Raw genomic sequence first — 26738 nt, 5'->3', positions numbered from 1 at the left:
TTTAAGTACAGCCTATATAAAATGCTAATGTTTATCTGTGTCGTCTCTACTGAAGTAACGACTTGCTCTAGAAAGTTGCTTTTTTTACTAAAAGATACTTAATTGTCGTCGCCGGATTTTTTATTTTTCATTTAATTAAAAAAAAATAAGTATTTTTTTTCCTCATGTCGTGGCGGATGCGCCAGGCTTCAACTAGTTTAAAAATAAATGCATAAATAAGAGTAATGCTAAAATCAGTGTCAGTAAGTATATTATATTTAAGACATATTCCTCATCATTCCTCATCTCATCTTTCACTTATTTTTTTGACTGTATTGTGTGTGATATACAGGGTAGCGCCTTACGTACGAGATTCTCCAAGGAGAATGACAATTTCTATGGATCTAAAATTATTATAAACGCTACAGGGTGCCCAAAAAAGTCATATATATTTGTATTTTTTTATTATTACTTTATACAGGGTGTTTCCTAAGTAGTCAAAAACTTTCAGGGTGTAATTTCTCATATATTTTTAAGAAAAAAAGTTCATATAAACATGGGGACTAAAGTACTACCCTTCTAATCTACAGGGTGTTATATATTTAAAAAAAATCGAATTTCTCACAATGTGTCGAAAATAACTTTAAGGGTTCCATTCACGTTGAGATCGGTATCGATACGTGTATCGCGACAGGATGCAATACATGTATCTAAGATTTGTATCCATGTTTCAAAGATTCCTACACGTTGAGACGGAATCAGGAAACATCAGTGTTCAAATGAAAACCAAAATGGTGCTGCCTGCCATGCCGGTGCTTGTAGCTCTGGCAGTTGTATTATCAGGCATTTCAAAAAAGAAAAAAACATTAACGAAAAAGAATATGGGTTAAAAAATGGTTACGTTAGAGAAACAAATACACAGTGGCAAATTTACTACAAGAATTAAGGGTCGACAAACCAGATCTCCCAAAACTCACGATCTTCCATGTCGGAAACGAGTGGAAACGACACTGTTTATATTTTGGTATCGCGATACATAATAACATCAACATACACGTTGCGACAAGTATCAGTTGCATGCGTTTGGTATCGAAGTTTCACTACATTGATACATACGGCGATACCATCCGATACCGATAAGGCGATACTGAGACAGACAAATACACTATGAGATTTGTGTCAAGATACTGATACTTGCAACATGTATCGATACCGATCTCAACTTGAATGGGGCTCTTTAGATGTTTTCTTCAATTTTGGTAAGTGGTCTCCAGGTATAAAGGGAGTCATTTTCATTACCTAACTCTTGTTTTCCTACTTGAACCAGTGGTTTATTTGCACCCCTGGTATTTGAATAAAATAAATGGTGAGCCAGTGCTTCTTTTGAGAAAACTATTTTTTTCTTGATTGCCCACCCCTTTTTAACAAGATTGATCTCTTGAGCTCTTCTTGTACACTGAACAGTTTCCGAAAAAAAAATTAAATCCACTACATTTCATATCTTAAAATCGCTAGAAAACGAGCAGTTACAAGAATATTGAGGTGGGCTCTTTAATAATTATTTAATTTTCATTCTGGAAAACCGTTTAATATACAAGTAAAACTAAATAGATCAATTTAGTTCAGATCAAAAATATTGACAATCAAGAAAAAGAAATTGTTTTCTCGAAAAAAAGCTGTGGCATACCTAGCTACCGTTCATTTCAAGCCGATTAAATTCGATTTTTTTTATTTTTAACCTCGTTTTTAACACACTGTCCATCAAAAATGAAGTAGGTACTTCAGATCGCATGTTCATATAAACTTTTTTCCAAGCTTTTTTCTTCGAAACATAATGTGAAATCACATTGTAAACATTTTTAGGCTATCTGAAACTCTGTATATTAAATGGTTTTCGGCTTATAGAAAGAAAATTAAGTAGGCCAGTTTCATTTTCATTAAAGAAGTTTTTCTTAAAAATGATGTATGGTTTTGAAATATTTAGCATTCCTGAAAAATATATAGAACACATTTTTTAAATTGGAATTCAACTTCAAATTTACTTCTAAATTTGTAATTTGTCAAAGAGATAACAATCAACGACCATTTTAGCGAGGTCAATCTATAGACGTCATTTACTAACGTTTCCAGACACACAACTCTATATACAAAAAAAATTCCCAAATATTAAACCACACCATTTAAAAATTCATTTTTACTCAATATAAAAATAAAACACAACAAGGCAGTAAGCGTTTTAAGTAAGTAATATTAAAAAATAAAGAAGATGGGCCACGTAAATTACATCTAGAGGTTGACCTGGCCAAAACTATCATTGCCATTTCACAGCCGTCTTTGACACGGTTTTTTTTGGATCATATGGTATTTGAGAATAGAAATTGAGTGTTGCATGTTTAATTAAATAAATATATACTAAGTAGACCAAAAGAATATCGAAAATTCATCTAACTAGATACCTATTTTAAACTAAGTAATTACCAGAACAATCAAACTTTCTGCCAATGTGTCTGGTCCATTTTAAAAGCACTTCACTAATATCTAGATGTTTATTTTGTCCAGAATCCTCATAAAATGTTTTTGATTCTTTATTACTACTGACAGTACACTCAGTTTTGTGTAATCCACATTCCAAATCCGGTGGTAATATTTTCTTACTTTCGAGATCCTTAAATGATGATAATAGTCCATATTTAAAACCACACTTTTTCGGTTTTCTTGAATCCGGTTTATCATGACTGTCCTCAGAATATGTTAGATTATTTAAAGCCGAATACAGATCACTCACTGCAAGTCCTTTATCAAATTCTGATTCAAACATTTTAACAGTTTAAAAAATTAAACGTATTCACTAACTAGATACATTTAGGAAAATATAATCAACACCAATAGTTCAGTCAAAGGTTGAACAACAACTACTAAAAAAATTGTGTGAAAGGTGAGATGTAAGAACAGAGATAGAAGGTTAGATAGAGACACTTTATTTTAGAGGTCAGATATCATCTAATTAAGATAATCTCAGTTTAGGTGCTGCTGCAAAGTAATAAGTAATATAGTGAAACACATCGTTCAAACAATACAACAAATGTCATGTAGGTACCTACAGCTATTGTACTACAGATATTTTAAGTAAATTCATGGCAATAATTGTTTTATCAGCTATCAATTACAAAATTGAATTATAAAAACATATTCGGTGCTTTAAAATGGACTGCAAAAATTTGTAAGCAGGTGTTTGCAGGCAAATCAATAAACGTCAATGAACTAATAAAACAATTAAATTACTTGCCTTCATTACTTTCAATATACCTAATCAAAATCATTAAAGATGTGGGTACTTTAGAACTAATATTAAATATCTTTATAGGTACTATACCTACTTCATTAAGAAACCAACTGAAATAGGTATTTAAACTGTGAATATGCAATCATCTCTAATTTTCATGTAGGGATATGCAATTGAATTAGGCAAGTTTATATAGAAAGTAAAAATAGTATAAATGTACTTGTTCCATTCCTGCAAATGATTTTTTTTTGAAATGCTGAGAACATGATAGGTCCAGTACTGGAACTATTCATTATTAGGTTGATTTCTGATTGGCTATGCATCTTGAATTGGCCATTTAAATAGAAAATTTCATGGCCATTTTGATTAATGTATTTTTTCGAAATGTAATAATCTTTTTAGCAAGTTCACCAAATGAAACAATTGTAGGGGGATTTTGACAGTAGGCCATAGCGGCCATATTGGTGCGCACTAGGAGACAAGACGACGTAATGTGCTGGTACTTACTGCTAATTTTCATGCCCCCCAAAGGAGGATTCAACGGCTGCTTGTTACCCTCGGCAAAGGACGTAGTTCTCGGGCGCCCGCTCATTCTTCTTTACACTTTAAGTTCTTGCGATCCCCACACTAATCACATTTCCTTCGCCCTTACTTCGACGAGGATTTTCCGCCTTCAGATAGTCTTTACCAATATCACCAAATTGTTACCGAGTCGCTAACAGTTCTACGCTAACACGGGCCACAAACACTTCATTTTTACTTTATTAATTTTCTCATTAAACCATTTTTCCAACTTGGATCAAGGCTTCACCTTCCCAGTAATTTTTGGAAACTCAGACATTGACCTAATCGGCTTTCTTCGTAACCAATCATATTGAAGATAGGGTGCCCGAATTTTAACGAACGCCACATTCAATAATTTTTCTTTGCGGCGTTTAGCGTCATCGGACGTCTGTGAGGAAACTCAATAATGAAGAAATCTGTAACTTCTACATACATTTTTTTTGTCCTGGATTTTGTTGTAAGAAATAATATATAAATAACATTTTCGGTTGCCCATTTTCTATGAATCTAGAATTATCAGATTTCTCTATATAAAATGTATTTGTTTATTTATAAATCTACATTTTTAATAGTTATGTCCTTTAGATTATGTTATTTTACTATTGGCCACACTCTATGAGCTGATTAAAAAAGTCTATTGGTAAACCTGCCTTTTTTTCAATCAAATTAATTAACCTAACTTTCTTTTCCGAATATTATTGACGTGTCGATTGGAAAAAAGTTTTTAAATAATTTAATATGCATTCTGTATTACAAAGGGGCAATTCAATATTAGCTTATACGCTTAGTTTTTTAGCTTTTCTAACGTTTTGCTGTTTTGTCTCAACAGTTTTTCTCAATTACTCTACAGGAACTAACTTAAAAGCTGTTAAAGTTTTAGTGTAAGTTTATTGAGAGCTTTGTACTTTTATTTATTAATTTAAGTTCTTTTTATAGGAAAAATGTACCGGATTATAGTGCCTCAAGGGAAAAAAACGATCTGGGTTTCTTAACATTTGATCTCAAATCCGACTTGAGTAGTTTATTTAATTGGAATGTCAAACAGCTTTTCTTGTATCTAACAGCTGAATATAAAACTCCTAATAATGAACTCAATCAGGTAAGTTCAACTTAGTAATATAAGAAGTAATTTAATTTATGAATATCCATAGAATTCTTATTTGTATATTAAGTGTTAAATGCAAACAAGTATCAATTAAACTTTAAATTTTTAGGTAGTCCTTTGGGATAAAATTATTTTGCGAGGAGAAAATGCTGTACTAGATTTTAAAAATATGAATACAAAATATTATTTCTGGGATGATGGAAATGGTTTGAAGTAAGTTAAATAGTAATGTAATTTATTTGCTTCTTAGTAAATATGTAAATATTTTAAATCAAAATTATTATTTAAATTTTCTACCTCCACTATACTGCATAAATTTTAACAAAACAAAAAGTATATCTTTAAATCATTTTTAGGGGAAATAAAAATATAACACTCACTTTATCCTGGAATATCATACCAAATGCAGGACTTCTACCAAATATTTTTGGTTCTGGATCACATTCCTTCCAATTTCCTATAGAATATACTACATCAAGAATGTAACAGTAACATACTTATTATCTAAGTTTTTTTTTAAATAATATAGTATATTAAAAAAATTAGTCTTTTATTGCAATACATATTTTGTGAATCAAATTTATAATAGTTAAACCTATATCAAAATTATAACAAATATTAATAATACACAGTGAATTAACTAATATAAAAATAAATTGTACATAATAAAAATTTATACATTTAAATACAGATGTGTCACGTGAGATTATAAATTTTCAGTTTGAATATTTTTATCTTCTGTGTTCAGGTTTATGTTTTGGGATATTTTAAGTAATGATCTTAAACCCTAAAATTGGAATTCCACATAATAACATATTTTAATAAATTTAAATACCTAATAATCAAAAAGAACTGTCATAAAGCTACCTGATTTTCAGTTTTAAGTCTTGCTATAACTTCCTCTAATTTGAAGTCTCTATCTTCATCAAGTATAGCTGCTTTCTCCATTATCGCAGCCATTTCCTGTATTTTTTCTGCTTGCTGTTGAATTATGTATTGATATCTTTGATCTTGAACACCCTGTTAACAACGAATATAATTCAAAATACCTAAGATCCCCTATATAACTACCTTAAAATCAATTCTAGACTTATATATCTCGTCTTGTGTATGTTCTCTATATTTTGTCATTATATGCTCGAGAGTACTTTGATAATCTTCAAGAGCTAACTTTAATTCTCGATTCTCCTGTTGAATTTCCCGCAAATGTCTATTTTCCTTTTGAATATTTGCAATAAGTTGTGAGTGAGGCTTCTGATTAGCTACCTCATTTAATTGTTCTACTTCCTCTTGAAACTTGAACATAAAGTAAATAAATATGGTGCATTTTTTCCTATTTTCATTATGAGAATTACCTGTTTCATTGCATCAATCTTCTTATTTATTGCATGAGTTTCGGAAAGTAAAAAATTTGCAACAGAATCCCTTTCTTTTAAGCGACCAGCAAGTCTTTTTGCGTCAGTAATAATCTGCTGAATGGTAAGGGACATGTTTAATAGTCAATATTCATACACAAATAGAACAAATTAATGCTAACTATTTAATGACCCATAAAACTAAAAATTATATTGTAAAGTCATATCATATGCACATTAATTCAGATAAATTATTCAGGAGATAAAACTTTAGATGCACAATATCTTTCATAATTTATACTTTTTTATCAGTAAATTCCATTAGAAAAAATACGTCAAAATCTTTGACACAAACGTACATCATCTGATGACTTGTCACATTTTCAGTGATACCAATATTAGAAATAAATGTTCTTGCGTTAAAATCATATACTTTTGAAAATTACTGAAAAGCGTTTTATAGCATTCCTGTCTTTGTAATCCTTTATGATACCCTGATACTAAAAACAGCTAAAAATCTAGATTAATTTATGCCTAGATTATGTATAAAAATTAAAAAAAAATTGATTTTAACGACACCTTTCAACGATATCCGGAACATAGGATGGGAAGAGGGATTGAGAAAAACACCAATAGGTGGCACTACTAATCTCGTTTTCTACTGTAGTTTTCTATTGGTCCATTTTCTATTTCTACCCCCTTCTATACTTTTTTAAGGCTTGTTTTTGTGGTTGCCTATGATCATTATTTTTTAACTGTCAATTTTATCAGCTGTTTTATTGACAACTGTGACAACAATTGACAATAAAAACTTGGAATTCTTGGAAAATACACACAATTTTGTTGAAACTCCTCTCTTCTTGGTTCTTTGTCATTATTTTCTAGTTTAAAATTTTGGATTGCGAAATTCAGCTCGTTCAATTTGTTTTTAGCCGGCAAGTTGTGTATTTTATTTATTTCATTTAAAACTACAATGATGTGTTTTCCTCAAAATGTGTAACGAAACTTGTGCGAACTTTATCTCCAGATGGAAATTATGGATAAGGCCTTTATTTATAGCCACTTATGCATTAGCGGCTTTAGTTTTTGTTCCCCTTTTTCTTGTAAAATCTCTTGAAGATGGTTTTAATCGACACGACCAAGAAGTTTTAATAGGAGGAATATTTGTTGGTGTTGCAATACCAATTTCACTTTGGGAAATAATTCAACATGTGATACATTATAATCAACCCAAACTCCAAAAACATATTATCAGGTAAGTTGGTTTTAAATACATACCAATTTTTTATGAATACAATTTTCTTTCCATAGGATTTTATGGATGGTTCCCATTTATGCTGGTAATGCTGTGAGTTTTTGATTACTTTTTTATCAATAACGTTATTGACGATAATACCATTTTAGTGGTTAGGCCTCACATACCCAAAAGCTTCAGTGTATGTTGATAGTGTAAGAGAATGTTACGAAGCATATGTGATATATAATTTTATGAAATTCTTACTTAATTATTTAAACAACGAAATGGATTTGGAAGCTAATTTAGAATTAAAACCACAAGTAAAGCATTTTTTTCCATTATGTTGTTTGCCAGATTGGGAAATGGGAAGGTAAACAAGTATATGATTCATAATAACAAATATTTTTTTTACATTTTATTTGTTACAATTTTAGGGAGTTTGTCCATATTTGTAAGCATGGAATTCTTCAATATACAGTGATCAGGCCACTAACTACAGTTATATCATTGTAAGTAAAAGCCGTTCTTAAATAAAAAATTTCAGATAATTTAAAGAGATTGATCTGTTCTAGTATATGCAAAGTTTTTGATGTATATGGTGATGGACAGTTTAAGGGCAATGTAGCATTTCCCTATTTGATAACTGTAAACAATATATCTCAATTTATTGCAATGTATTGTTTAGTTATGTTTTATAAAGCCAGCTTAGCTGAACTTCAACCAATGAAGCCACTACCAAAATTTCTATGTATAAAAGCAGTAGTATTCTTTTCATTTTTGTAAGTATTTGCAACAAGGTGCCATTGTGCCAATAATTAATGTTAATAATAGTTATTAAACTTATTACAAAATATACCTATTTCTTATAAAAATAAATGAAGGGTAAGGAAAAAACAGACAATATCACAAAACTGAATTTTTACTTCTATAAAATGGACATTGTTGTTTTTCCCCGCCCTTCTGATAAGTTAGTATAATTATTTAATCAAACAAAAATGCAGATATGCTATTGAAACAGCTAATTAAAATTCACTTAAGGTCTTAGTAATTGAATAATAATTATTATTTTTCTCAACTAGTAAATAGATGAATAAATACAAGAATAAAAACGTAGTTAATACTCTTAAATGATTTTGATAATTGATTGGTATGTACTTCTAAAGGAGCGTCCAGGCTAGTCGCGCCAAGCAGCGCTGTGCGCTTGTTAGTGCGCAGCAACATCTGCGAACATAAAAGTAAAAGTAAAGTATTTTAAGTTAACGTCTCCTTTTCGCTGCTAAGTCTAATCTGGACGGGGTCTACTTTGTTTAATTGTCAATGGCCTACCGACTTGGCGAATGTATAAATCCACTCTTACTCACGAGATATTCGATCTCATCTGGCGTGAATGAGCAGTGTGTAGATAGATTTTATAGACAGTTTCCACACTGTAAACCGAACTCATCTAAAAAAAAACTTTTTAGATGAGTTCAACTACGATAGCGAGCATAGTTTTAATCACCGGTTTTGCTAGTGGGGTGGTAATTGGGGCTATTTCGGCTATAACGATTTTTTTTAAAGGTACATAATTATAATTTTAGAAAATGTTCATAAAACATTTAATCACTAGTTGATAAAAAGTATACCATTAATAATAATAATAATAATAACTCACTTGTTTCGTCGAACTGCTTGAATCCATTTTTGCTTTTAATCAAATCGGTGTGAGAAACTATGAAGCTATAAAATGTTGTTTCGGGAGAGTTGAATATGCGGGAAAGTTGAGTTATTGAATGTTATTGCACCCAACAACGTCCTAATTACACTCTCCTTTACGCGTTAACATTTTTTCGGCAATTTTATTAACATTTGAAATTGTCACAACACAACACGACGCCTAGTTCGAATTCTTTGTCACTTGTTTTTTACTACCCGAAACAGCGTTACATCACACAAACCTCGTACCTGAGTGTTTTATAGCCTCAATTAGGGAATGCAATCCCGCAAATGCGGGATCCCTCTAAGATTCCGCGGGATCAAAGTTGCGGGATTTACCGTGCGGGATCCGCGGGATCAACACATTACCAAACATTACTACTGGGTAACTGAATCGATCTCGATTAAGATCAGACCGCTTCGTTCTGGGCCGATGCGTCGATGCTCGGAACCCGGGGGATTCCCCTTACGGCTTGGCCATTAAAAATAAGTGAAACAAACAGGCTAGTTGTTAGATTTCTTTCTGGCGTATGTGCGTAAGTGAAGAAAAGCGTTTAACTAGTACTTGTGGACAATTTCGTCAAATAAATTGCCGGACATAATTATTGGGACCAGCAAAATTTTAGGTTAAATTTAAAGTTGAATATCTCTTGAACTAAAAAAGATTTTAGGATGCGGTTTGTACCAGGTTTTAGATGAATCTATTGGGATTAAGATGCTGATGTGGTTTTTTTCGAAAATATATTTAGCGAATTCTCGTATACAAGGTGTTTTATAAGAGTGTGAAAATTTGATCAAGAATCTTTTTTACCGCAAATTTACAATTTTTAAAAAATCGAAATTTTTACCAAGTACGACGAATCTGTATTGAAATTAGAAAAAACAATTTGATCGGTGTTTTATTTTTTGTTTTGTTTTAAGGAAAATAGTTAAGTTTTTTCGAAAAATATGCATTTTTAGTCACACGTATGGCCCTAAATGGTACAAAAAGCTTTGTACATTCTGCATATGCCAAACAATTATTGATATAGAGTGTATCTAAAAGCAGATAACTACCACAAGTTAAAAAAACTTCAATTAGAATAATATTTTTATTTATAAAATAAGTAGATAAATTATAATAAAATTTAAGTTTATTTAATATTAAATATATTTTTGAACGCCCTGTATACCTCGGTGTCCAAATTTCTGTACATCTAGTTTAAGATACACGCTATATCAATATATTGTGGGTCTATGCAAAATGTACAATGCCTTTTGTACCATTTAGGACCCAATAAATGAGTATTGTTTACAATCCCGCAATTTTGGGGTTGCGGAATTGACATTTTAGTGCGGGATTGCATTCCCTAGCCTCAATGACTGTCCTAGCAAAAAACTAAATTATTTAGATATTATGACAAAGCCACGAATTAATAATATTATTTTAATGCGATTAACATGAACTGTAACCGGGACGGCGTGAAATACATAGCGAAAATTTCTGATTTCTGCCATACACAACGCCGCGGTCGGAATTTTTTGAAATCGACTGAAATGCAGCCTTACGCTATAGTATATAAAAATAAGCAACATTTGCTCACATATTATATTATTAAATAAGAAATAATAAACTAAATTAAGAAAAATAACAAAAATGTTGCTTTCCAGCCAAGGAGTTGTTATTGCATTCCTTGTTTACACTGGTGCTATTAGTTCATCAGAACCAGATGCAGATGGATTGTCTTTATCCACTAGACTTCAAGTAAGTTAATATATTAGGTCTTATTTTCCAACTGTTTGTATTCAGAGTATTGATAGTGTTATATATGTTTTTCGTGGATTTCGTATGGATAATTTAAAGTCAGATTAAATTAGTGAAATTTATTTGCAAGAAATAATACTTAAAGAACTAAAACTAATACTGTATGATCAAATAAAAACGGCGTCGGCGATAGCTATGAAATGACGATCGATGACATTTCCCATATAATTTTACATATAAAATGACAGCGATCTTCATTTCATAGCCATCGCTAAGGCCGTTTTTATTCGATCATACGGTATTTATCTGTACAATTACTTGCGGTCGGATGTATTTAAATCTTCCTGACCGCGCGTAACTAGCAATCGCGATACTTAAGTAACTCTGCCTCCTTTTTACACAGGTTGTCGTATTTTTTCTATTGAGAGAAGGTGCTCGTACGTTCGAGATTTCTCCATGTTTCACTGATGGTTCACCATAATATCTTTCTATAATATACATACTTTTTCAGGATTTTCTCATCTGCATTGAGATGTGTTTGGCCGCTATAGCACATCATTACAGTTTTTCATTCCAACCATACGTAAGGCCAGGCACTAGACAACAATCATGTTGCAGTGCGTTTTTGGCAATGTGGGATATATCAGACGTGCACAGAGACATTCAGGAACATATTGGTATAGTTCGTAAGTATTTTTTTCTCAAGGTTATACCGGGTGCGTCTCAAAAGTGGCTCACACCTATAACTTTTTTATTTTTTCAGATAAAAAAACGAAATTTGGTATGTTAGTATATGACATAAATTAGGATTGATTGACGTATTTAATTGTTTTTGGTCACTTCCTGTTTCACCGGAAATGAGTACAACTTTTGATTTTTAAATGACACCCTTGGTATATTTCTACTTTATTCAATAGAAAATGGCACTCTGAATAGAATGACATATCATATGTCAACTTTTGACATTTCCGTATATGGTTTATTTGAAATTTAACATGCGGTTTATAACGACAATTTGACTCGAAATATCAATACCAAGTACCAAATTATTTCTAAAAAATGCTTTTTACAAATATGCTAATGAGCCACACTTGAGATATGACTAAAAATACGATTTAAACATCTTTTAACCAGCCAGGACAAGACACGAAAAATATTAGTCTATTAAAACTGTTTTTCCAATGCTCCTTGATTAAAAATTAGTGCTTTTAACACAGCCACGGCACTTTAGATTGTAATTTAAAATACGATTTTTTTAAGCGAAAGTGTCAAAATAAAGTAGAGATATACCGATGCGACGGTGCCATTTAAAAATCAAAAGTTTTAGTCATTTCCGGTGAAACAGGAAGTGACCAAAAACAATGGAATACGTCAATCAATTCTAATTTATGTCATATACTAGCATACCAAATCTCATTTTTTTATCTGAAAAAATAATTAAGGCATAGGGGTTAGCCACTTTTGAGACGCACCCGGTATTGTGGTCAAATTTTATAGGGATGATAGGGATTCTCTAGTATACAGATTGAATTTATTTCAGCATATAAAGACGTGTTCTCACCTATTATTCTCACTCATCACTAGCGCAGTCTGACTGCTTCAGTTCAAATAATGAACGCAAGAACACGTTTTCAATGAAACTGATTAGTATATTCATACTTTCAGTGAAAATGAAAGCTAGTTCTACTTTTGTCCACTGGTTATAATTTTGAACATATTTTTTGTTTACGAGATCAACAAAAGATGTCTAAACCAACCATTAATATAAATATGATGAATAAAATATAAAATCGTATGTAGGTAATGCCTCGCATAAGATTTTATATTTTATTGATGAGCGCTAACTCAATTTTTATATTCCAACACACTTATCGTTAATTATGCGTACCCCGTGTATTGACCCATAATTAATAAGAATCCTGATGATTTCGTCCATTTAGAGGCATCGGTTTGAAACGTCGAGGGCGTCAGTCTGTAGCCCGTCACCAATTATGTCGAAATCGACCCACACTTTTCTTCAATATGAAATCCTTAGTCCCACCCTGTGGAGATGTAAACGAAACGTCGTATCCAACGTTGTAGGGTGGGACCGTGTGCACCGCCGCTCATATAGTCTACCCACCAAATTTGGTCGCGATCGGACGACATCAACTTTTGACGTTTCTTACATCAAAACTAACTGTCACAGTGACACGTATTGTACACGGTCAAGTTCGCCTTGGACCTATCTATCGACATACTAAATTTTATTTAAATCGGATGATTTTTTTGTCATTGACGATGGGGTTTCATAGTGCACGATTTCAGGTTTCATAGTTCTTCGAGCCCCATCTACATTCTGAGTTTCAGCCCCTTAGCTTACATAGGACCCGAGTTACGACGCACGGTGGAGTATTAGCATGAAAAAGGTGATCGAAATTCCAAAAAGCAAATGTGTTTAAGATTTACCAAAAAAAGATAAATGATAAGTTAAATCATGTCTGCAATGAATGGCGTTGCTATGGGTGTGTTTAGTTGCATTCATCTGTTTCAGCGAAACGTCAAAGTTGTTACTTCTCACAGATAAGAGGTAAAAGGCTAAATTTTATGTTTAAAATTATAAATTGTTGTTGTTCTTGTGCTCCTTTTACGTTTATATTATTGTTTTGATTGAAAATGGCTCAGCAAGCTCAGGTATGTATTCTACAAAAACAGTATTTATTTTGATATTCTCTATACTAACGATTTTTTTTGCAACTAAAAGTTAGGCGTTCAGAAAATTTGATTAAATTTGTGACATTTTTATTATACTTAGATATTTAGTTGCGCACTTCGAAGAATTCAGCATATTGTCTATACAGACCGAACCACCGTAGTAGTAACATAGGCAGAACCGGACGAATTAGCGTATACCTGTCCGCCGGATAAAAAGCAGGCGAAAAAATGCCATAAAATAAAAATAGGTAGATATGTGATAAGAATGTTTCATAATTTGAATTTATTCGTGTTTTAATAGCCAAAACGAATACATAGATTCTCGCGACAGTTCTCGTGTAAAATTTATTTTTTAAGTAAAATAATGGATGTTTACGAAGTTCGTGAGAAAATTCAAATTGTAAAATGGTATTTCCAAAATAGGTCTTCTCGGGATATACAAACAATTTTTCGACAAACTTTTGTAAACAGGCCAATTCTATCTTTACCTACTATATCAAGAGTTATTAATAATTTTGAAACACATGGGTGCGTGTCCCCACAAAAACACAATGTTGATGTGTTGATTAATGAAGAACATAAAGAGTTAAAGCAAGTGTTTAACCGTTTAATTAGTGGACATGGAACTATTTTGTGATCCGCTAGATCACCAGATCTTTCTCCCAATGATTTCTTTTTGTGGGGTTATGTAAAACCCAAAGTGTGTGGTCATAATAGGGCTAATAATCTGGATGAGCTTCAAGTAAAAATACGAGAGACTTTCCAAACTATTAGCCCTAATATGTTAGCCAATGTCAGACGGGGATTTTACGACCGCCTAGGCTTCTGTCTAGCACAAGAAGGTGGTCTTTTTCAACACTTGTTATAACTTTTTTTTATTTAGAGTAATATTTTAGTTCTTTTTGGGTTTAGAGAATTTATTTATTTTTAGTTTTGGCTTGTAAATACACTCAAATAATAAAGATTTAAGTATTTTTATTTTAAATGTTACCTTAAGTGAAGGTAAACACTTAAAATGAAAATAATAAATACTCGGCACTCCTCGCGTCGTATTCCTAGTCTGTCTCGACCGTCCAAGCACAACTGCAACTTCGTACTGCCTGACTAGCCGACTAACCGGCAGTGAATCTCGAGTACGAACGCAAATTGGGTAAACGTAAATTCGTCCGGCAACTTGCTATGTTACTAGTAGCGTGATCTTCTCTGTATACGTTTTTTACTTAGTAAACATTGGGCTTTCATACAGTAAAATAAAATACTGCGACTTTTTGCGACTTTGCTGATAAAATAAGAAAAACATTCTTGGTTTCCTCTAATTTGCAAATCAGTGATATACTAATGCGAGGTGTAAACCGCGATGGCATTATTGTGTACAAAGCGATCGCATTAGTCCCATTAGCAGTATAGCACAATTTGGCATTAGTAGCGGCTTTAGTGGTATGGGCATTGGTCGCGGATCAGTCGTAGCATTAGTAGTATTAGTTGCGATATTACTACTGGTATTAGTGGCATTGATCGTGGAAACACTGGAACAGTGATTTTTCTTCCTTTTTTTTAGAATCGACGAATTATCCTTTATTTTGTTCATATTATTTCCTCTTTAATTGAAAATATCAATAATTTATATAAGGTCTACATAAAAAAAATTTCGATCAACTATCGGTGTCAAATATCCCACTGTGCGACGCTCCAAAGACCCACATTAAATTGTACGATTTTTTCGTCATTGATGATGGGGTTTCATAGTGCACGAAACGTCTTCAAAACATCATGAATCGATGGAGCTCTTTGAGTCCCATCTACATTCAGAGTTCCAGCCCCCAGGAAACAGAGGGTCCGAGTTACGACTCTCCAAGATCGTTACCACTTTTCCTCTCGCGTCTCGTGTCTCATGGCCGTGTCACGACCTTCAATTTTTACACCCGGCGCGCGTAAAGAAGTTTCAATTCAAAAATGTACATGGGTAACGTTCTCGTTTGTTCTTATACAAACTCGTTTGTGTTCAACATTCCCTTGTCATTAATGGGAATGTTCTCTTTTAGTACACTATTTATAAAGTAGGAGATTTACTTTATCTGAGCGTTGTAATTGTAATGTAACGTGTTACAAAACGAGCGGTTCGCGAACAACAACGGTGCTCCACTCGACTGTCGGTCTTTTAGCAAATCTCTTTGATTGTTCCATTACAAGCAGAGCTGCAAGCTCACACGAAACTTAAGTCTTTTTTTGACTTAAATCATTTTAATGACTTAAATCATTTGATTTTAAGTCATATTTCGAAAGCTGACTTAAGACTTAAAATTTAAGTCATTTTCAAAAAAGACTTATGATTTAAAGTCTTTATTCCGAAATAGATAAAGATTTCAGTCTTTTTAAAAGATTTGAGTCTTTTTAGAAAATATTCAATTTTTTTTAATGACTTAAATCTTTTAAAAGGTTTAAGTCTTTTATGAGATTTAAATCTTTTTGGAAAAGATTTAAGTCCTTTTTTTCATATATTTTTACGTAAACTTTTAACAGCGGCATCAAATATAATATATGTGTTTACCATCTTCAGTTTCATAAAAAAATAGCAACTGTGAAAACCGTATATTTGTACCGCTGCTCATAAACGGGAAACCCTGTAAAACACACAAAAATGGGACAACCTGTTCAAAGTACTACAAAATTTATTTTTATTTAAGTTGTTGATGTTTTTATATGTGTGTTTTAATGTCTTTGATGCGTTTATTTTTTTATTGTTTATTATAGTTGTTTATATAATATTTTATTCTAATCTGTAGGGGAAGGCGGGGCAGAACGGGGTACTTAACGTTTGATGGTTAACTGTCACCCCAATATTAACCAAAAAAAAAATATTTTTGCATCGTTGTATTTCTAAATATTGTAAATTAAGCCTCTCACCTTTTTTAACAGTTAAACAAATATTTTAAAGAAAATTATTATGAGAAACCAAAAAGGTGCATTTTGCCCCATTCCGCCCCAGGGGCGGGGCAGGATGAGGTTTTTATATATTTTACCAGATCTCATTAATATGTGGTTAGATTTCCTCTGAAATATAGCGTTAATGGTGAAAAATGGTAGTAATATTAAGTACACACAATTTTATTATAATTTTTTTATTAAAATAGGTAAAACCATTGGACAAAATCAGACAAAAATCCACTTAGGATTGACACTGTTCACAAACAAGCACAAATTCGTCGTCTTCGCTATCAACGCCGGCACAGGCATTGTGTGCCCATTTGTGACACGCTGAACAGGCAATCCATCCTTCAACAGACTTGGACCAGTATTCACAACAGTAAAGACATTCTACGTCACTAGTTTCATCTGAAGATGAGTCAGAATCTACCTTTTTAATCGACACTTTCTTTGAAGGGTTTCGCTTCACTTTCTTAATGTTACTTGCTTTACTCTTATTCTCTTTGCCAATAATTTTTCTTTTAACGCCTTCTTTCATCTTTTGCGAAACCTTTTTTGCAGCTGCTGCTGCCTCTAGTTCTTCCTTATACGGAGTCGAGGTCAATATTGCAGTTTTACCTCTCTTGCGATTAGCTCTCTTAACTGTTTGCTGGATTTTTGGAATAGGTAAAGCAACTTCTGGCGACAAGCAGGGAAAAGAAGATTTTTTGTTGACACCGGAGGCAGCAAATTCGTTTGGCGCTTTCCATAAAGAGCAACCTGGTAGGGGATTTAAAATGTCACTTGCTGATACAGTTAGAGGAGATTTAGTTGATTTTCTTAGATTAGATATTTTTGTAGCGGGAGGTGTTATTGAAATTGAAGGTTCCGTTGGCGTATGAGCTCTTGGTGCAGTAGAAGGATCATTGGCTGATGGAGGGGTATTGTTTGTAATATCCGTGGTAGCAGCTGGTAAAAAATCAACTTCGGTAAAAACGTTTTCATCGGGTGGAAAAATCCCAGTTTTGCGAAATCCGTTTATCGCCGTTTTCATGGTGGCTGCGTTTAAAAAGGCACTACCAAAAAGCGTGGAAATTTGAAGAATGGTTATTACCTTTCCTGGATTGCAACGCAGCCATATCCGAGTTTCATGTTCATAAAATGTACTTAACGGCTTCATGAAGGAAACGTCCAACGGTTGCAGTCTATGACTTGTGTGTGGTGGAAAGCATAATAATATTACACCGTTCTCACGTGCATGCAAAATTAGGTCAATATTTTTGGTATGGGTTGCATGTCCATCTAACAAAAGAAGCACTGGATTTTCTTTTGTTGCTTTAGAAAACGTAACAAATAGCTTAAACCAATTTAAAAAAGTTCAGAGGTTATCCATCCAGAATCACTAACTTCTACTACTGAACCAGGTGGCAAGCCTAACTCAAATGACTGTTGCTTCCGTTTTCTTGGAAAAATAAGCATAGATGGCATGTATGCTCCAGCAGCAGAAAAACAGATTTCAGCAGTTATGGTTTCTCCTCGTTCGGCGGAAGTTAGGGGTGCCAACCTGACGCTTTCCTTTCAAGGCTAAGATTTTGGTATGGCCCTTTGGATTCACAGTCAACCCCGTTTCGTCACAGTTATAAATGCGTTCACCAGCTAGCTTATATTTGTCTACTGTTTCCAAAAGAAGGTGGAAAAATTGTGCTACCGTAACCTTATTAAATCCCATAGCTCGAGCTCCAGAAGTTGATTCTGGTTTTCGCAGCGTCAAAGTAGGGTGGCGTTTTAAAAACACTGCATCCAATCCTTGCCAGCCATTTCAGATGCAGCATTAAATTTATGTTGACACTGATTTCGTATAGCTAATTGAAAAGCCAGACGTCTAAAGTCCATCATGGTTAAGCCAAAAAGTCTTGATTCCATAGATTTTAAATAGTCGACAAGTTCTATCTCCTGTTCTTGTGAAAAACGCTGCGAAATTTTCCAACAGATTTATCAACAACAAAGTTTTGTTGATCCTTTCTTTTTCGCGACATATCTTTCTAAAGTTGTTTGGGGCACACCATGTTGTTCTGCGGCCCTCCTATACCCCATTTGTCCACTAACAACGACATCAACTGCTGCGTTCATGGATTCGGTACACCATTCCTGACGCTTTGTCTTCCGAACATAATTTCTAACCATCTGAAAAAATATTAAATTAAGTACGACATTTAACGGGGCAGAACAGGGTACCCCATTGTACCCCACCCCATTCTGCCCCATGTGCAACGTTTACTTTAAAGTAAAATTTTTGAAAGAAAAACATGACCTAGAGTAAATCTAAAGTGATAAAAAAGTTGCTAAACAATCGTTCTCTGCATTACATAACTGAAATAGATTAAAATTTAATAAGCAAATTACTTACGGTGGTTAATATGGACGCCAAAGTTATAAATCTACACGAAAATTCCAGATGATAACGAGACTAACCTCTTGCTCGATGGTTTTCGGACTACTGGCGTACCTAACATGCGACCCATGCTTTTAGGCGACCTTCAGTGCAATTTCGGATATTTTCGTTTAGAGGTTCGGTTTTTTAATGGCGTACCCCGTTCTACCCCGCTACCCCGTTCCGCCCCACCTTCCCCTACCTATAATAAATTAATACAGATAATAAAAAAATCGGTTTAATGGGTAATACAATAAAATTAATATTAACATTTAAAAAGTAGGTATTTAAATTGAATTCTGGTTGTCTTGATTTGAGGGAAATTATATTTATTTAAGTAATTATACTGACTTAACTTGCAGATTATCATGATTTAAGTAAAAAAAGACTTAAATAATGTTATATTGATTTAAGTCTTTACAAAAATGACTTGACTTGAAAGAAAATGACTTAAAAAAAAGTCAAAGTTACTTAAAACTTAAGTCATTAGAACTTTATATTGAAATTGACTTAAGACTTAAATCATTTTGATTTTAGAAATGATTTAAGACTTAAGTCTTTTTAAAACTGACATGTTGCAGCTCTGATTACAAGTCAGTACAAGTTCGGCGAACATCTGTTTTCCAATCATATTTCTAGTAGATATCGTGGCTTTGATTGTGGTTAAAGGTGTTTCTGTTAATTGGCGTGTAAGCAATATAATAAATAGCTAAAAAGTTTGAAAAATCGAAGCATTTCCAATTTTTATACAGGGTGTTTCAAAAAATATGTGCCATCTCTCGTGGGTAGGTTCTTGATGTAAAAAAGATAAGATTTATTTTTTTATAACATAGGCCAGATTCTCCTTCGTTTCGTAGCTACAGGTGCTTAAAGTCTTCCCCCCCCCATTTTTTTTAATTATTATAATTTTCCTCGAAATACTTTTAGCGATTCGAATGAAATTTTGAGGATAAAAGTTACTATAAGTGCAACATATCTTAATGCTAAATAAGTGTTAACATATTCACCAGGGATGTCCGTATGTGTTGCCACTTAAATATTCTTCTGAAAAAACTACCACTAACTTTCATACACACGTTGAACTTTTACCTGCAAAATTTCATTCGAATCGCAAAAAACGTTTGGAAGGAATTTATAGTAAATTGGCAAAAAATGAAGACTTTAACCCCCTAGCTACGAAACGAAACATCGGACCTATGCTGTGACTTATGTTGATATGAAAAATAAATCTTATTTTTACATGAGGAACCTCCCCACGAGAGTTGGCACATGCTTTTTGAAACACCTTGTATATCTGACCTTTTTAAGGACTGATAAAAATACTGGAACATAACGAGCTGAGCATTCGAAATGAGATTTTCGTATTTCGGCTCCGAACGAAACGCTCGTCGCGAGCAGCAAACAAGCGTTACATTATGGCACTCGGCTCAAGACAATCTCCGCTTTAACGTAAATTAGGTATCTTCATCTTTGTCTTACTCATTAAAATACAGACCATGGATTGAGATTGGCCAAGCCAGTATACATAGTTTGATTTCAAACCCAGTCACCTCTTTAACTATGAACTATTTATAGGTTCCTCCATCAGTCGCCGAATTAGGGGAAGGAGTATGTACAGCATACCTAGAGGAACCGACGAATTCTCCAACTTGGTATCGCCCAGAGGAGGACAGAGTGTTCCGGCAAGTTTTTATCAAAGCGAATACGACGACTTTGTAGTGAACTATGGTACCGTCACTTCTAGTCAGCCTGTTCAGATACATAACACGGACCCAGGTCCAAAACCGATTTGAGACTATATCACGTAATTTTTTACATTTATGTTTATATATTATACCATGTATTAAGTTAAATATTAATTATTAGAACAATCCAAATATAGACTGGTCGTTATTTCAAATACGTAATTAGAGAATTATACATATGTTTATATATATATAGGGTGAGTTTTCTACGACGTTCTCTATGGGTATCTCGGAATCTACTGGAGATAGAGAGTCGGTTAAATGAGGAAAGAATTGCAGTTTTGTGGGGTCATAAATATGCGCCTTTCAGATTCTTGAAAAATTTCATGGCTTACTAGATATTTCGAAAAAAACAAATTTCGGCTATTTTAAAAATTGTCCCTAATTCCATTATAATCTATTTTAGACAAAAAGTTTTCATATAAAAGTTGTAGATAATCATATCTTTAATAAGATTGTGTCCTCCGTTTTTTTCTAAAGTTGTCATTTTTGACATACGAGATAAACATGTTTTTTTAAATGGAAACCATAGTTGGCTATGACTTCATAAAAAGCGCCATTTTTAAGCTTTTCAACGATATAAAATATAATATGTTTTTGAAATGTGAAACTGTCACATCCAAAGTTTATATATTAAAATAAACAAAAATTGTAAATATGAATTTTGCAAATAAAGAAAAGCGCGTAGGATTATTGGCTCAACTTTTCTTGGCCATACATTTTCGAGGATACGTTGACCGGTGAACGTTACTTACGTTTTTAGAGAATGATTTTCAAAGACACGTTAGAAAAGTTAAATTTAGACACTCGCGCATCAATAGAGTGGTTCCAACATGACTTTCATTATGACATCCCCCCCCCCCACAATGAAAGAAATGTTAAAAATTATGCAAACTCAGGGATAGGATAAGAGGTGGACCAATTGCATGGGTTTCCCCGATCACCGGACCTATCCATTTTAGATTTTTTTATGCGGTATGGTTAACAAGGTTTACAAAAGAACGAATGAATTAAGAGAGACACTCGAAGAGGCGGTACGGGAGAAGTTAATATAAGTCGACCGGTCGTTCTGTGAGAATAAGTAGTAATTCAGTTTTAAAAAGATGCATTTATGTACTCAAAACAATGGCGGATTTTTTAAACATTTTCTAAAATAAGTGCAGTGATATTATTTTTTTAAGTTTTAGTTTGTGTACTGTAAATTGTAAAGAACAGTTTAATAATATTCTGTCTTTTTATAAGTTATAAATCATACCATGCCAACTAAGTGAAATTAGTCAAGAAAAATAAGAATTGGCTATATTTCAGTAATTAAAAAAAAACATATAGCTTATATCGCTGAAAAGCTTAAAAATGGCGCTTTTTATGAAGTCATGCCCAACTATGATTTCCATTTAAAAAACATATATGTTAGTGTCATATGTCAAGTTATATGTCATATGTCAGGACAGGCTTTAGAAAAAATCGGAGAACACAAACTCATTCGGGATGTGATATCTGCAACTTTTATCTGAAAACTTTTTGTCTAAAATAGATTCTAATGGAATTTGGGACAATTTTTAAAATAGCCAAAATTTCCACCCTTTCCCCCAAAACCACACCAAAAGACCCCACAAAACTGCAATTCTTTCCCCATTTAACCGACTCTCTCAGCAATTTCCGAGATACCCATAGAGAAACTCACCCTGTATACGTTTATATTTATGATTTATAAATGTCTTATATTTTTTTATTAGCCTCATTAACACTCACGGTTATACAGAGTATGTCAAAAAGTTCGCAAAAATACAAGGTGTCCCAATATACAGGGTGTCCTATTATTCTCTGGACATAAAGCTACTACGTATTTTTGAGATCAAAATAAGTTCATTGGACACAATTTACTTCTATACAAAAGTGCTTCGTTTGTCCGTTAGAGGGCAGCAAACTTTAAAAAAATAAAAACATTTTTTAAGATATTTTAAGAACTGTTATTCCGATTTGAATGAGATTTGGGGTGCCTATATTTTGCTAAGCGTTTTAACGTTTGATTTTCACAAAAAATCAAGAAAAAGTATGGGTAGGGTAAAAACTACCACCGCCCCTACATAAATTTTAGTAGAAATTCCACCGACGACTGATTTTTCGTAAAATGGTCCTGCTAGTATTTACTACATTTTTTTGTCTCTTGTAAAAAATCGCCATCGCGCGTACTTTTTGAGAAAAAAATGTTTTTCCGAAGCTGACTTATAAAAAATACTTTTTGGCACACCAAGCTATAGTTGGCTATTTAGGGGTATTTGCTATATAGGGGTGGGGATAATTTTCATCCTGGCCGTATTTTTTGTTTTTTGTTAAAGTCAAATTTTAAAGCGCTTAGCAAAACATAGGCACTCCACATGTCATTCAAATCGGAATAACGGTTCTTAAAATATCTTAAAAAATGTATTTATATTTTTAAAGTTTGATGCCCTCTAGCGGAAAAACAAAGCACTTTTGTATAGAGGTAAATTGTGTCGAATGTAGTGATGGGAATACCGGTTCCACATGAGGCGCGTTACAATAGCGACCGTTCCAGAAATATACCGCGACAAAATACCGCGATTTTGTAATCGAGGTTCCAACTTTCTAAGTGTCGCGTTCCTCGCTTATGTAGTATTTCTGGCATTGGTACCTACTTTTATTTTATACTACCTACCTAGTCCCAAAAACCACTGTCAAAAAAATTCTTTATTGGTGACCGGTTTCGGTACCTTAAAAATAGATATAAACAATAAAACTTATATAAGTGTATAAAAGCAAACAAAATTTTAATTTTATTTTATTTGCTTTTACGTTTCATCTTTCAAACAACGCTATTTTATACCATGCTTAGTACATACCAAAAATCGCTATTTCAAAAGTAACGTAGCGACGGGAACACTAACGCCAATAGTAACCGACCCAATCGCTACAGGCGAAAACGAAACCCTAGAAGCGCTCCAGCGACTGCTGGAACGAAGTAAGCCGCCTCCGAGGTCGAGCGTCGATAGCCAGTTACAGCAGTTACTTCTGTTCGCGACAGGGAACTAAAACTCTAGGAGCGTGACGGCTGGAGCGAAATAGGCAGCCGCGCCGCCGAGGTCGAGCGTCGATAGACGACACTAAAACTCACGATACCCTAGACAAGGAAAGAGAGTCTCTCTTTCCTTCTCTAAGGACAAAATACTCGGAAGCTGAACCGCGCAACCGCGGTCTACGTCAAACTCAGCTGAACCACAGCTGAACTTTGCCGCTGATGGACTTTGTAAACAACGGCACTTTTATAAATATCAGAATAAATATGGCCCTATTTAAAAACAAAGTTAAAAACTCAACAGCATTCCTGTATTTTTAAATAATACAAAAAATACTAAAAGCATTTAAAGATTTACATTTGTGAATGCGTTTTGGGGATCCAGCGATTCATAGAACTTTGATAATTAATATTACAGATAGGATTATTTTTAATTTGTGTTGTTTCGCTTAATTTTGTGAAAAACACTATAATAAAAAGAAACGTATTATTTGCCCACTGTGTACTCTAAATATGGTAGTCTGTATATAGTTTGTGGAAGTTGCAGTATATTGCAACAACATTTGAAGGTAAACACCATGAAGTAAAATTGGAAATGGAAACACATAACTTTGCCTATGACTTTGCTACAAAGGAAAGTTATAAACTGTGGTATGAAAAACAGAATTTATTTATTTTGTTTTTGGTCTTACTTAAGTAAATATGTATTGACTGTTGGTTAAGGGTTTTATATTTATTTTGTACTACTAACCTGTACAATGTGGTATTGTTTATTGTTAAAATTATTGTATTGTATTGTTGTAATTATTGTATTTTCTTGACATAGCACAGCCATAAGTTTCTTGCAGTTTCTTCTTATAGGATAGGCCGTAATCCAAAACTGCAACATTCTAATAAAATTAGAACTATAAATTTGTTTTTTTTATTTCTAATATGTTACTGTAATTAAGCTAACAAATTGTCCCAAAACGTTTATTTCCCCCATGAAAATGTGATTCAATTTAAGAACTGATATTTTAGCTCTCTCCAAGTAAAGCTATGGTTCTCACTTATGCATCAAATTAGATAGTGATCATGCAATCTGCAAATGAAACAATTTTTAATTTACACCAATAATCAATGCAACTTTGACTAAAATCACTTGATGTAGGCAATATAGGTGTATTACCAAATACAAGCCAAATACATTAACCACCTTCCTTCTTTAAAATGAGCAAATAATGACAAATTACATTTCGTAACTTTAATGATACTTGTATGTTTTAAAAATATATGAATGCAGATCAGTTTTTAAATATAACCATATTTCTAAAAATAGTCAAAACTATAAAAACAAAATGAACAACCAAAACAGTCAACTACTGTTAGCAATTTCGCATAATAAAATTATTGTCTGTGATTATTGTTCGATTCTCGATTATTCATAATGTTCAAAATTCCCGCAAAGCGCTTCTCGCTGAACAAAGCCGAACTCTCCGTGTAGGATCCGAATGCTTCCGAGGTTTTCGTGAGTTTTAGTGTCGTCTAGCGTCGATGCCCAGTTACAGCAGTTACGCGACAGGGAACTACAACTCTAGGAGCGCGACGGCTGGACCGAACACGTCGCCGTCGCCATCGAGATCGCCCGACGCTTCGTACAGTTCCAGTAACTATTGTAGGCGACCGACGAAATCGTGACGGCTGGAGCTAAAGACGTCGCTATGCGGTTTCTACGGTTCAAGCTAACTTCAAGAGTAATAGGTTCCCCATTCGTTGTGGAGACAGAGCGCGACATGGCGTTACAAAAAAATACCGCTCCAAAATCGCATTACTCAAATACCGACACATCACTAGTCGAATATTATGTAGATGTTGATTCCAATATTATGTAGTAGTTCTGTTTCCACGGAATATTGGAACACCCTGTATATAAAAATTTAAAAGAGATTTTTTTTCGGAATTTGCTTTTACGTCTATGTACCAAAATTCATGAATACACATGAACTACACAAGAACAAAAAATTAATTTGTACACCATTTTTGTGTGGAAAACCTAAAAAATATTTTTTTTTTCGTAACAATAACATGGCAAGGGAAATATAATATATCTAAATATCATTAGATTATGATCTGTAGTAAATTCTAAAAAATAACACGTTACTTTTCAAACTACACACTTTGTTGCAATACAGAACAAACTATTCTAGATGAAAAAATAATTTATGGTAGGATTTTCTTTACTATAGTTTATTTAATACGATTATTTTTGAGATGGTACAATTTTCTGAATAAACTTCTAAAATATTCAACAATTTCTGATAATCTTCTGAAGAATATCAAAAAACATATTTTTTAGTACTTGTATATTTATGAAACTTCTAAAATAATCCTTCTTATCATGGCGGCTAATTTAAAATTTACCCTTTAAATATAAAACTAGGGTTGATTACCAAAAGGAGGTAAGGTATCAAAAAGTAATCACAATTCAAAAAATATACAGAGATTTTCAATTTATTTTTAAAAATTATTAATGATTAATTTTTTTAAGATCAATGAATAAATATGTTTTCCCATTTATTTGCACCCTTTTGGCAAACACTGTATAATCTCACATTATCACTGATTATAGACAATTATGTATATTTTTTTTAAAACATTTTTGGATCGAAAAAAGAAACTTATTTTTATGGACACTGTTCCACAAAATTTCTGTTAAAATAATGTATTAAGATACATAATAATATCATCAATAGACCAACGCAAGGTATTATAATTCCTTTATAAATTTATTTTCACTATATGTATATTTATTTTTTATGTTTTATAGAGATTTTTATATTTTTTAATAAATTACACATTAGGTTATTTAGGGACACTCTGTTATTAAAAGTTTCTTCAAAATTAACATGCCTATCTTTAGTGATCATTTCTAGTCAACCTGTTCAATTACATGATTATGGACACAGGTCTAACACTAAAATTGAGACTT

At 33.0% G+C, this 26738-nt stretch overlaps 4 protein-coding genes across 6 annotated transcripts in view; 2 read left to right on the top strand and 2 right to left on the bottom strand.

Moving 5' to 3' along the window:
- LOC115874918 (protein kinase shaggy-like) overlaps nt 1–4313 on the bottom strand; it is a 119727-nt gene extending 115414 nt beyond the window's left edge. Inside the window, exon 1 of one of the 3 annotated variants that reach the window (XM_030890219.1) lies at nt 3770–4313. In XM_030890219.1, coding sequence (XP_030746079.1) covers nt 3770–3854 — 85 coding nt within the window. In that variant the 5' untranslated portion in view covers nt 3855–4313. Of the gene's footprint in view, nt 1–2457; nt 2876–3769 lie in introns of those variants that run through there. The other 2 variants (XM_030890218.1, XM_030890216.1) reach the window with 2 other exon arrangements.
- A 172-nt stretch (nt 4314–4485) lies between these two features.
- LOC115874921 (signal peptidase complex subunit 3) lies at nt 4486–5473 on the top strand. Its single transcript, XM_030890222.1, has 4 exons — nt 4486–4707; nt 4763–4925; nt 5041–5144; nt 5288–5473. The coding sequence occupies exons 1-4, from the start codon at nt 4565–4567 to the stop codon at nt 5415–5417; spliced, it is 540 nt and encodes a 179-aa protein (XP_030746082.1). The 5' UTR covers nt 4486–4564; the 3' UTR covers nt 5418–5473.
- Nucleotides 5465–6674, bottom strand: LOC115874920 (FGFR1 oncogene partner 2 homolog). The gene is made up of 4 exons (XM_030890220.1): nt 6287–6674; nt 6003–6227; nt 5799–5951; nt 5465–5718 (listed from the first exon to the last, which is right to left on the bottom strand). The coding sequence occupies exons 1-4, from the start codon at nt 6419–6421 to the stop codon at nt 5638–5640; spliced, it is 594 nt and encodes a 197-aa protein (XP_030746080.1). The 5' UTR covers nt 6422–6674; the 3' UTR covers nt 5465–5637.
- Nucleotides 6675–7076: 402 nt separating this feature from the next.
- Nucleotides 7077–20849, top strand: LOC115874917 (transmembrane protein 184C). Its single transcript, XM_030890215.1, has 8 exons — nt 7077–7541; nt 7598–7634; nt 7691–7893; nt 7958–8032; nt 8096–8302; nt 10869–10962; nt 11474–11648; nt 20567–20849. Exons 1-8 carry the CDS (start codon nt 7279–7281, stop codon nt 20782–20784), a joined length of 1272 nt encoding a protein of 423 aa, XP_030746075.1. The 5' UTR covers nt 7077–7278; the 3' UTR covers nt 20785–20849.
- The last annotated feature ends 5889 nt before the right edge of the window (nt 20850–26738 follow it).

The sequence above is a fragment of the Sitophilus oryzae genome, unplaced genomic scaffold (assembly GCF_002938485.1).
Source record: "Sitophilus oryzae breed Bouriz unplaced genomic scaffold, Soryzae_2.0 scaffold_1307_pilon_pilon, whole genome shotgun sequence".
NCBI lineage: Eukaryota > Metazoa > Arthropoda > Insecta > Coleoptera > Curculionidae > Sitophilus > Sitophilus oryzae.
Note: the sequence above shows the minus strand (reverse complement) of the source record. Positions and strands in the feature narration are given on the sequence as shown.

What these genes read in the sequence shown, in the direction of transcription:
- LOC115874921 (XM_030890222.1), top strand. Translation starts at nt 4,565, where the DNA reads ATGCATTCTGTATTACAAAGGGGCAATTCAATATTAGCTTATACGCTT. An exon ending in CTAATAATGAACTCAATCAG is followed by an intron (nt 4,926 to 5,040) that starts GTAAGTTCAACT and finishes TTAAATTTTTAG; the next exon opens with GTAGTCCTTTGGGATAAAAT. An exon ending in GATGATGGAAATGGTTTGAA is followed by an intron (nt 5,145 to 5,287) that starts GTAAGTTAAATA and finishes AATCATTTTTAG; the next exon opens with GGGAAATAAAAATATAACAC.
- LOC115874920 (XM_030890220.1), bottom strand. Translation starts at nt 6,421, where the DNA reads ATGTCCCTTACCATTCAGCAGATTATTACTGACGCAAAAAGACTTGCT. An exon ending in AGATTGATGCAATGAAACAG is followed by an intron (nt 6,228 to 6,286) that starts GTAATTCTCATA and finishes TTTATGTTCAAG; the next exon opens with TTTCAAGAGGAAGTAGAACA. An exon ending in AGTCTAGAATTGATTTTAAG is followed by an intron (nt 5,952 to 6,002) that starts GTAGTTATATAG and finishes CGTTGTTAACAG; the next exon opens with GGTGTTCAAGATCAAAGATA.
- LOC115874917 (XM_030890215.1), top strand. Translation starts at nt 7,279, where the DNA reads ATGTGTAACGAAACTTGTGCGAACTTTATCTCCAGATGGAAATTATGG. An exon ending in CTCCAAAAACATATTATCAG is followed by an intron (nt 7,542 to 7,597) that starts GTAAGTTGGTTT and finishes TTCTTTCCATAG; the next exon opens with GATTTTATGGATGGTTCCCA. An exon ending in CTTTATCCACTAGACTTCAA is followed by an intron (nt 10,963 to 11,473) that starts GTAAGTTAATAT and finishes ATACTTTTTCAG; the next exon opens with GATTTTCTCATCTGCATTGA.